The 11,097-nt window shown below is 35.9% G+C and overlaps 2 protein-coding genes across 2 annotated transcripts; one reads left to right on the top strand and one right to left on the bottom strand.

Annotated features, from left to right (window-relative positions):
• Positions 1–2,491: 2,491 nt before the first annotated feature.
• Positions 2,492–4,449, bottom strand: LOC116017225 (L-ascorbate oxidase homolog). Its single transcript, XM_031257766.1, has one exon. The coding sequence runs from the start codon at positions 4,378–4,380 to the stop codon at positions 2,710–2,712; it is 1,671 nt and encodes a 556-aa protein (XP_031113626.1). The 5' UTR covers positions 4,381–4,449; the 3' UTR covers positions 2,492–2,709.
• Positions 4,450–9,463: 5,014 nt separating this feature from the next.
• LOC116017612 (E3 ubiquitin-protein ligase SIRP1-like) lies at positions 9,464–11,019 on the top strand. Its single transcript, XM_031258226.1, has 2 exons — positions 9,464–9,512; positions 9,757–11,019. Exon 2 carries the CDS (start codon positions 9,774–9,776, stop codon positions 10,860–10,862), a length of 1,089 nt encoding a protein of 362 aa, XP_031114086.1. The 5' UTR covers positions 9,464–9,512; positions 9,757–9,773; the 3' UTR covers positions 10,863–11,019.
• The last annotated feature ends 78 nt before the right edge of the window (positions 11,020–11,097 follow it).

Raw genomic sequence — 11,097 nt, 5'->3', positions numbered from 1 at the left:
AGTATTGCACTAGCACAGGCAAACATTTCAAGCAATGTTCACATAAAATTTCACAGGCAAATGCAAAAATTAGAGAGCTCACATGTATAGCACTATGCTACAAGCAAGATGCATAACTAGGGATGTCAATCTTAGTCCAAATCCGATGGACTGGACCGATAAAACTGAAATCGACTAAGTCGATGGTCCAAACGAGCTAGCCCAATAAAAAAAATTAGTCCGCTAGTCTGAAACTAATAAGCTCGATGGCCCGAATGAGTTAGCCCAAAATTTAATGGATTAGCCTAATAACTCGAACTACTAAGGTTATTCTTTATTATAGAAGTGATGTGAAACATAACATAGATTGAGATTATACGTAAGTTCATCTTTAGTATTATTTTATTACATTTTTTAAATAAAATTTTAATAAATATATTACAAAATGAATTATTTTTTAAAAAATAAGTTATAAAAAATTTAAAACATGCTGTAAATATTATATTATAGTGTTATTATATGAATTATTTTTAGTTGAAATTTAGAAATGGAGGTTTAGATTGATGGAATGTAACGATGTATAAGTTTATATTTATTAGTGTAAATGTGCTAGTTTGAAGTATAATTATAATTTATTTAACATTAATATTTTTATTTTTACTCTATAATTATAATATTTTTAAGTTATAAAGTTTATAAAATGTATAATTTATAAATTTACTTTATTTGTTTATCAAATAAAATTTATATTAAGTTACAATTAATCATATTAATTAATACTTGTGTGGACAGGTTAAGATTAAATAAGGGATTAAGAGTGCAATTTTTACTATTAACAATATTTTTAAAATTCTAATACAAATCACATTTTAATTAAAAAAAATATTTAAATAAACTTGGGGTGGAGGTATGGGTAGGGGTGTTGGGTTATACAGGTTGGCCAACCGGTGTAACACAGGTACCCGTTAGGGGCTAAACAAGACAGGACATTCTGACGAGTCAGAGAAATATACAATCTAGTTAAACGGGCTCAACTCAATGAATTGAGTCTATATATTTCTCACATGCATAACTCAAGGAAAACAGGACCTCCCATGTTGCCCACCTAGGTAACGGTCAGGTAAAATGTCAATCAACCTGGATTTTTTTTTTGGAACCAAAGCAATAGCATATATTAACTTAAATCCTAATACAACACGTTACAAAGATAAAGAGGAGGAGTAGATCAGACACAGAAACAAACTGTCTAGCAATAGAATGCGCAGCCTCATTCGCTGATCCTTTAATAAAGGATAAAAACACATGAAAAAAGCTACTCAATAAATTTTTAATATCCTTAACAATAATCAGATGAAAAGAGGACTCCCTATCATTATGAGTTAAACTTTGAACCACTTTGAGAGAGTAGGTCTCAATCTGAACCTTGTCAAAGTGAAGCTTTTTGATCCAGTTTAAAGCTTCACCGACTGCCACTACCTCCGCTTCTGTAGGGGTACTGGCTGCCACAAAGGTTCCGCAATCATCCCGACTGACACAACCAAAGCCCATCTTAGCGGTATCCTTGTCAATAGCCGCGTCGACATTTAATTAAGAAAGCCTTCTTGAGGTTTGATCCATTTGCATAAGTCATTCCTTTGATCATGAACTGCACCCCGTGCCGTAGTTGCTGCCTTCCTCCATTCTTCCAGGAAAATTTTTATTTTAGTAACAAGTGCATTGGCCGGCTGAGGATTTTTGTTATTCCAGATGGAATATAATTTGTCATTCCTTTGCTTCCAGGTTATGATTAATAGCTTCAATTGTTCAGTGCTTATTCAAGCCAAGAGTGGAAGGACTGATTCAGTGATGTTTGAATATGAAAGCCTGCAAGATTCCAAATTTCTTTAGCATAGTTGCAGTCCACAAATAAATGCCAAATGGATTCTCCCACACCATTACAAAAGGTACATCAATTGTGACACCCCAACCACAATGCCCACAGTTAAATCCAGGCATAAAGCTCAATCACATAAGCATACAAGCCCATATATCACAGAGGCACAAATGATGCCCACAGTTAGTTCAGGAGGGGTTCACCTGCACAGATGCAAAGCCAGCTCTTTGATATGATATATTATAATTACAGTTAATTATAATAAATACACACCAATTAATAATTATTAAAGTCTCAATATATGTTACAATAATAATTTAATGCACTACATAAATGAGAATTAAAATATCCTTTGTGACTTTATATTAAGACTAAATATTATCGTCAAATCACATTTACTTGCTCTTTTCCTTTTAGGTATGGAACTAAACAAATTAAACCAATATTTCTTTGAAAGAAAAAACAATTCAAAACTAAACAAAACAAAATCCTACACAAATGTATTGCTAGCACGAGAAAAGCTAGATAGACCAAATAAATATAATGCAGATAAAATTGATTGATTTAAAGAATTTCAATAATTTCCCAAGTAAAAAGAGGAAGTGATAAAATGCTGAATATAAAGTCAAATGATGAAAGGAAATAAAAACTTTTTTTTATACTCTTTATTCAACATAACATAAAGGAAATGGGATTACATAAATTAATACATCTTTAACTCCAAATTCAATTCAAGCTAGCTACTCATCACAGATCATTCTAAGCTCTAACCCCTCCATTTGCGTGGCTTTTGAAATACTCCTGCGGGGGTATATTATATATATATATATAATACGGAATTATGAAAATTTAGTAAATTAGAGGGTGTATGGAGCTGGCTTGGCCATGGTCTTGACTATACCACATAGTGCTTGGTTCTCTGGAAGATTGTACTCATCTCTAAGAGAGCGTCCAGGGGAGAGGACGCTGAAATAGAATTGTTGTCCCAAGAAAAACCTCTCCCACATTTGTGACCTCACATTCCACATTCCAGCGTTGTCAAGGGTGGTCATGATGGCGGCCCAAGAGCCGGGGTAGACTTGGATGTTCTGACGACTCACCGCGTCCACCAGGTTGTAATTCTTTCTCTTCTCGGGTGACCACTTCCCTGGCTCGATGGCCACCGCAAAGAACGCGTAGCCGTCGATGTGGTAACTCTGGATGGTCTTCTCGTGATTCTCAAAGATGATTTCCACGAAATTGCGGAAGGTGGCGTTCACAACGTTAGGGGCCACGGTGACCTTGGTAAGGTCCGCCGGTGGGGTGTCGCTCATGATGTTGTACTTGAAAACTTTCTCCGGGACTTGGTAGTACTCGGCGAGCTTCAACGGGGTGTCACCGTCGACATGGGAGATGCCGTTGAGGGCGTACCGGACTTTGTCCCCCTCGTGGCTCTTGCTGCTCACTAACTTGATGGTGCGGGTGATCTCAATCTGACCGTAATGGTAGGAGCCTTGAGGATTGGGGCGGGCCGCGCTAGCGGTCAAGTTCCACCTGAATGATCGGAACTGGTTAATGGACCAAGCGATGCCCTCGGTGCCTTCAGGTGGGGGCTTGGGGAGCTCGGACGAGGCAGGGACGCCCTTGCCATTGGCGTAGCTAATGAGAGCCACGCTGGTGTATTGCTCCTTGAAGAACCTACTGGAGGCCACCAAGTAATAATCTTTAGGCTCTTGGTCAGCCGTGACGAGGACTGCGAGACAATGTCCTACGTGCAAGTCCATGGAGTCGTAATCGTTCTGGACAGTGTGGGCGCCTTCAAGCTCAACAAGCTTCATGGAGTGGCCTTGGAAGCGGAAGTTAATAGAGGTCCTCAACCCCACATTGCAAACCCTAAACCTGTAGGTCTTTCCGGCCTCCATGGTGGCAATGGGCTCAAGCTTGTCCCCCACGTTGCCGTGCTTGGCGTTAATAAGGACCCCGCTAGGCCTGGCAATAGATCGGCCTTCGCTGAGGAGTTTCTTAAGTCCCTTGTGGCCCTTACTGTACCAATCACTGAGAAAGATGTGGTACTCTTCGGCGGGCCAGTCGAAGGGGACAGGGATAAGTGGACGGCTGTGAATGGTGAGTGCGCCGTAACCACCCGCGGCTTTTAGCATGCCGGTGGAGGGGAAGTAGAAGTAGGAGCCGATTTGATCCTTCACCTGGAAATGATAGGTTAAGTTGGTTCCGGGCATGATAGGGCACATAGTTCCGGGCATCCCATCTTGCCAAGAATTCTTGCGGTGCTGGATACCGTTCCAGGTCAACAGCAAAGGCTCATCCAGCTCGTTAAACACATTAATAACAATGTTGTTATTAGATGTGCAGTTGATCTTAGGACCCGGCAATTGACCGTTGATGAGAATCGCTTGTTGGGGGACACCAAAGGGGGAGATGGTGCCGTACGTCACTTTCCACTCGAAGAAAACGTAGGGATCCTCCGCCATCGCCGCCACGGAGAGACACAACAACACCAAAACCGCCACCCATGGGCTGCTCTTTCCCATTGCTATGATTATTAATTTTTTCTCCTCTTTTGTTTTTATTGGATCTGAAGAAGAAGAAGGATTGATGGGTCTCAGTTTTTTTTGTTTGTGTTCTCCAATGTCCACCATCGCCCCTTTTATACTTTGCTTCAATCATCTCTTCACCACTGGCTACTCGTAACTCCCTCCACCCCTTTTCGTGGCTCACCGTACTTTTAGACCTAATTTCTCTGCAACTTCCCTTGACTTTTTCTACCTCATCTTTGCCAACCCTGTTACGCTGCACTTTTTTTTAATGGGAGAAAATAGAAAATTTATTAATTATATTGATTTAATTTTACAATTCTTCCAACGTATAAATAAAAAAAAAATACAATTAAATTTGATAAATTTATAATTTTTAACGAGTATAAAGAACAATTACTTTCATTTTTATATATCTCCCCTTTCTTCAAAAAAATGCATTTACTGGTAATATATGGATCATCTTATATTGGTAACGCATCATACATGTGTGTTACATAGTGTTAGATTGATAATGAATGGAGTTTACATAAAATAATTTTAAATTAATTAAAAAAAAACTTGATTATATTGGCTTTATACCATAACGTTAATTACTAATTATATTCTATTTTACAATTATTATAAGAATATATAATTTACACATAATTTTGATATATAATGCTGCTAATAATAATAAAAAAAGTAATTTTGGATTTGAAATTTGTATTATTGAAATATGTTTAGAATGTGATTTTTTAATTTCATGTGTGTTGTACATAATATATTTTGAATTTATGTGTTCAGGATGATTTGAAACCGGCCATCATTTTAAAAAAATAAAATAAAATCAATAATGACTTTGTTGCAAGAAACAATAATATAATTTAAAGGTGTGTCTAACTCTTAAAATGAATTACAAAAGTTTCTTTTATAATATCCCTATAAGTTGGAAGGTTTGGGTTGGGCTTCATATGGTATTGAGTCTCAAAACTAGATTGACTCGATTTACCTTTTCATTATTGTTCTCGGGGAGGTTCATGTGGTTGAAGATATAATCCGGCAAAGTTATGATCAGATAAGAACAAGTCCGATCCTTCCTTAAGAGAAAATTAAGAACTTACACTCAAAAAATTGAAATGATCAAATCATTTTATAAAATATATATATATATATATATATATATATATATATATAGTAACATTTTAGTAATAATCACCAACTTTAATGTGCAACTTTTAACCCCAGTATGTATTACAAGAATCCGCATGCATTTAGTTGTTACAAAGTGCACTTTTAGTATTAAAAATTGCACTTTGCAAAATGCAAAAGTGTTGTGCATGCACTTAGGGTTTGGATCTTAGAGTTTATGCATGAGTTTTTTTTGTTTTATTTGATTTAGGAGTTCAATTTTTATTGCTTAGGATTTTGCATTTATGATTTAGGTTTAAAATTTAGTTTAATTTTTTCATCATTGCCTTTTTAAAAGTTATCCAGAAATTCACGCATTCTTTTTACTGATCCGTTCAATTTTTACAATGTAAGATTGAGATTGATTCTTAGTTTTCTCGTTGGATTAGCAATTGTTTTGCAAATTATAACTTCTTTCCTAATTTCAAAACAAATTTAGAACAAATGAATGAAAAATATAGAAAAATTGTTAACCTCTTTTATATTCTACGTTTGGCATCAATTATGGATCTTAGATTTAAAATATCTAATGTTTAAAGTATACTTGTTTCTAATCACAAGAGTATGTGTTTTGATGACCAATTTATTGAAGAACAAAAGATTAAGGTTAATACTAGCGACATTATATTGTTTAATTGTTTTCTTCGTTTTCTATATATTATCAGATGCATGCATATTTTCATCATCGATCTCGGTAGTATAGTTAAAAATCTGTGGGGTATATGTTGTGACAAAGAAGAACAAGATATATAAGTCAACAAATTAATTTTGATGTACAGTGGTAGTTTTGATGTTTTGGTACAGTGAAAAACCAAACCATATATTATGGCACATCATCCTTATTGAAGCATAAGAGTTAGTATTGTCTCCACTGAGGCTCGAATCCACCACCTCCCATATAAAAAAAAAGGATTTGATGCCACTAGACCACAAGGTCCTTGGCAGCCTTTGATATTTATATTTCTATCAAAATCTTATGTTAATACTTGTGGAAGAGTTGGAAAAAAAAATAGATTATTATTAGTATATAAAACTTGAGTGAAGATGATCACAAGCTCAAGTGCTCTTTGTTAGTGCTAAAGATTAGCACTTGTTTGTTTAGATTAATTAAGTAAACGGTTTAAATGTTTACGGATAGGATAATAATTTGTTAAGGATTTTGTTTTGTATTAATTATATAGTGTAAAGGCCAATGACCTTGTGGTCTAGTGGCACACTCCCATATGAAAAAGTCATCAGTAGTACTACAACAGTTCATCTCAAAAGATGTTGCCTCACATTTGTTTTTATATTATCGAATGAAATTGTAGTTATATCGATTTGTTTTTATATTATCGAATGAAACTACATTTGTTTTTATATTATCGAATGAAACTGTAGTTATATCGAAATGTAAATATATATAGTTGTGTTGAAATGTAACTGCAGTGTATATAAACTGATACTGAATAACAGTTTCACATTTCTGGGTGTATATTGTCCAATGAAACTGTAGTCATATCGAAATGATATTGTAGTTGTGTTGAAAGGAAATTGAATAACATGTTCACATATTTGAGTGTATAATATCGAATGAAACTGCAGTTTTGTTGAAATGTAACTGTAGTGTATATGAACTGAAAGTGAATGGCACGGAATAGAGGTCGTTTCAGGCGCCTGTTTTCATTAATCAAAACGACGTCGTTTTGATGCAAGATCCACAATCCATTGTGGACTGCGATCCACAATAAAATTTGCGCACAAGGTAGTGTTTGTCTTCTAACATCAATCAATAGGAGGAAGCTAAGCAGACCAGTCCTATCATTTTATAGGCCTAAGGCGTAGCAACAAAAATGGGCTCTATATTAAATTAATATATATTTTTATAAACTAAAACTTTAATCAAATAAAAGAAAAATGTTAATATTAAATAACTTGAAGTAAGATTCACAAATTTTTAACAATTATACATATACATTAAAACAATCTAGATGCATTCCTAAATCCAAAATAATCAATAACCGCATCAATGCTTTCATAAATAAAGAATTATAGTTTATAAAAATGAATAAATAATTTCAAACCAAATGAGCTTATAGAGAATCATATTATTATTATAACAAATATTAAAGTAATTTTTAATAAATATTTATAAAAAACAAAACTTACAATTTACAAATAAGAGCATAGCATAAAATCTTAATTATTGGGAACAATAAATCAAAATACTCTAAACATGATAAAAGATATTCATAATAAAATATGAAACATAATTAATTGGATAAGATAGTTTGAATAAAAAAAATACATAATAAATCACGCATATTTTATATTGATATCATATTTATAAATACTTTTTCTTCTAAACTACATTGACTAGATAATTCATAAAAAAACTAAACTATCTTTTAAAATATTTTTCATAACTAAATCACAAAATATATTACCTTTACATAACTCATTATAAAGTTCACAAAATTACGTATTTATACTTTTTTGGCGCCAGGTTAAAAGTCTCTTATAAATATAAGACTTGATTTTTCAACAAATGAGGGAGAATTTTATGGTGATTTTTCATAACATAACCACCTCGTTTTTGCCTATTGCGTGGGTCCACCAAGATTCAAAATCTGCAAAGCTTTTGTCACGTGAGGAGCAAAACTAGCGCCCAACCGGGTGTGTGCACTCCACACGCCTGCTGGGCGCATTAATATGAAGATTTTTTTTTTCAAATTTCTTTTTCCAAATTTTGTTTTGCTTTTTTTTTCCTTCCCTTTTTTCATTCCTTCCATTTTCTCTTTCCTAGTCACACCTGCAAAAACTCTTCAAAATCTATGCCTATTCGAGATGCTCTAAGGCTTCCTCAATAGTATGAGGTTTTTTAGGAGATTTTACAAGTGTGATTAGGAAAGAGAAAATGGGAAGGGAGAGAAAAAAGAAAAAAATTAAAACAAATGCTTATTTCAAAAAAAAAAAAAAAAAGTAAGTAAAACAAGCTAAGTCTATTAACGCGGCTAGTAGGCCCGTGCACTAGGTGCCATTTTTTGCCTTCATTCGAGCATGTGCGACTGCCAATCCAAAGCAGTGGGGCCCATTTTTTCTAAAAATAACCTCCAATTTGCAGGAGGTATCCTTTTTGTAGTGTCGAATCTTGTATGTGTTCCTAAGAAAAGGAATTTGTCCATTTTTCGGGGTCCCTCAACCCATTTCTCTCTCCTACCTCTCTCCTCCACCTCACTAAAATTTTCTCAAAAACTGAACGAAATATCACTAATGGTGGAGGCCTAAGAGCATCCTCATCAACTCTCCACAGTTTTTGAGGTGCCATTAGGAGAGAGAGGATGGAAAGAGAAGAAGGAAAAAAAATAAAACAAAAAGAAGGTTTGACATGTGTCGCAAAAAAAATAAAATATAAAAAAATAAAGTAGGCAACTGCACGCGCCTGCCTGGGCGCTGAATGTGCGCCCAACGTGCACAAAAGAGAGAGACCCACAAAAAACTTGTTCTTGCACGAAAAAACAATCACCTTAAAAATCATTATCCACGTCAACAAATGGTCATCTTTGAGTTTTTCTTTTTCTAACAAAAACCATTGATGTAGTTACCCCTAAGACTTTATCATTTCTGCCAATAACGTTGCAAGCCGTGAAATATTCACCACAATTCCTCCATATAGCTATAGACTATAGGTAATTAATTTATTATGAATAATATCCTATGTAATTCAGCCATAATTTCTGAGGTACAAATAATAAAGGGGTGGGTTCCGGTTAAGGGAGATTAGAAAAGGAAAGTAAGAATTGAAGGGCCAAAAATAGGAAATGAATGACAGAAACGAAAAATCCATTCCACATGTTTAATTAAAAGTAAACCTCATAAACCAACCTAAGACACTACAAATCCAAAAAGGAACATATTTAGCTCACACAAACAACAACAGGGTGAGAAGAGAATCCTCTTCCTTCCTTCCGATCAACCTGGTATTATTTTACTTTTCTTTCCCTTACTTTATCCCACAATATAATTAATGTTTTGTTTAATAATTCCCATTTCTTGTGCTGCAATTATTCTCATGTCAAAACATTCAACAATAAATATATTTCCCAATTTGAGAACCCAGGGATTTTGATTGTTTTTGAGCACGCAAAAGTAATTTCTTGTGCATTCACATTGACAATGTTTTTAACCAAAAATTATGGTGGGTGTTAATTGATGATATGACAGGCAGAAATAAAGAAGAGATGGATGATGCGGAAGGTAGAAGATATTGGTGTTACCATTGTTGTGAGGTGGTGAATCCAATGATAGAGTCGGAGGGAGGAGTAGAATGGCAATGCCCCATATGTGGGAATGGCTTTGTGGAGGAAATGGAATCTGCAACTGCCCCTCAAAACCCCTTTGATTCTGATCCTGCACTCGCTCTTTGGGCACCGATCTTGCTTGGAATGATGAGCAGCAACGCCCGTCACAGGTTCAGGCGCTTGGAATTGGAAGGCAACAATAGCGAAAGCAATGGTGGGAATGAGAGGCTCAGGCGCTTGGAATTGGAAGACAACAATAATAGCGAAAGCAATGGTGAGGGTGAAGATCGTGAGCTGGAGTCTCTAATTCGTAGGAGGAGGAGCATTGCCAGACTTGTGCAGCTGCTGCAAAGCATTCGAGGTGGACTATTATCCGCGAATTCTTCTGTAGTTGATAGAAGCGAGAGAGGGAGGAGGTTCGGGGGGGAGCCAATGATAGTCATAAATCCCTTGAACCAAACCATCATTGTTCAGGGCTCTTCTGATTCCAATCCTCCTCCCCCTACTCCTCCTCTTCCAGGGAACCAAGCTATAGGCGCCTTGGGCGATTACTTCATTGGCCCTAGTTTAGAAATGCTTCTGCAGCATTTGGCCGAAAATGATCCAAACAGGTATGGAACACCGCCAGCCCAGAAAGGGACAGTGGAGGCTCTGCCAATGGTGAAGGTTGAGGACGATGCATCACAATGTTCTGTTTGCTTGGAAGACTTTGAAATCGAGGCAGAAGCAAAGGAGATGCCGTGTAAGCACAGGTTCCACAGCGACTGCATCTTGCCGTGGCTCCAGCTTCACAATTCTTGTCCGGTCTGTAGGTACCAGCTGCCTCCTGATCAACCCAACAATGCTGAGGAGGCTCCTCAAGGCAGTAGAAATCAAAATGGGCAACACTTCTCAATAGCAATTCCATGGCCATTTTCATCCTCAACCCCCCCAGCATCCCAATCTAGCAATGGTTATGGTTATTCATTGCCACCAAATACCTCCTCATCAACAAATGCTAGCCAGACTACTCATACACACGATAATTAAATTACTGTACAACATCAGTTAACAAACTTGCTGTATTATGTGAGGATGTTGGCTGGGCTGCTCATGCTTATGTACAAAATTAGGGCAAATTATACTGTATGTGGACCAGACTCTATCTTGCATTTTTAATCCGGATTCAAAAATAACTTTTAGATTATGTATCTGCAATTGACACATACATGGTAATTACATACACATCACATCACATGATAACTACAGACACATAAAATGTTAA

Source organism: Ipomoea triloba, chromosome 4 (assembly GCF_003576645.1).
Source record: "Ipomoea triloba cultivar NCNSP0323 chromosome 4, ASM357664v1".
Taxonomy (NCBI): domain Eukaryota; kingdom Viridiplantae; phylum Streptophyta; class Magnoliopsida; order Solanales; family Convolvulaceae; genus Ipomoea; species Ipomoea triloba.
This window is presented reverse-complemented; position numbering and strand designations above follow the sequence as displayed.

Coding starts and splice junctions, on each gene's coding strand:
- LOC116017612 (XM_031258226.1), top strand. CDS start 9,774: ATGGATGATGCGGAAGGTAGAAGATATTGGTGTTACCATTGTTGTGAG.
- LOC116017225 (XM_031257766.1), bottom strand. CDS start 4,380: ATGGGAAAGAGCAGCCCATGGGTGGCGGTTTTGGTGTTGTTGTGTCTC.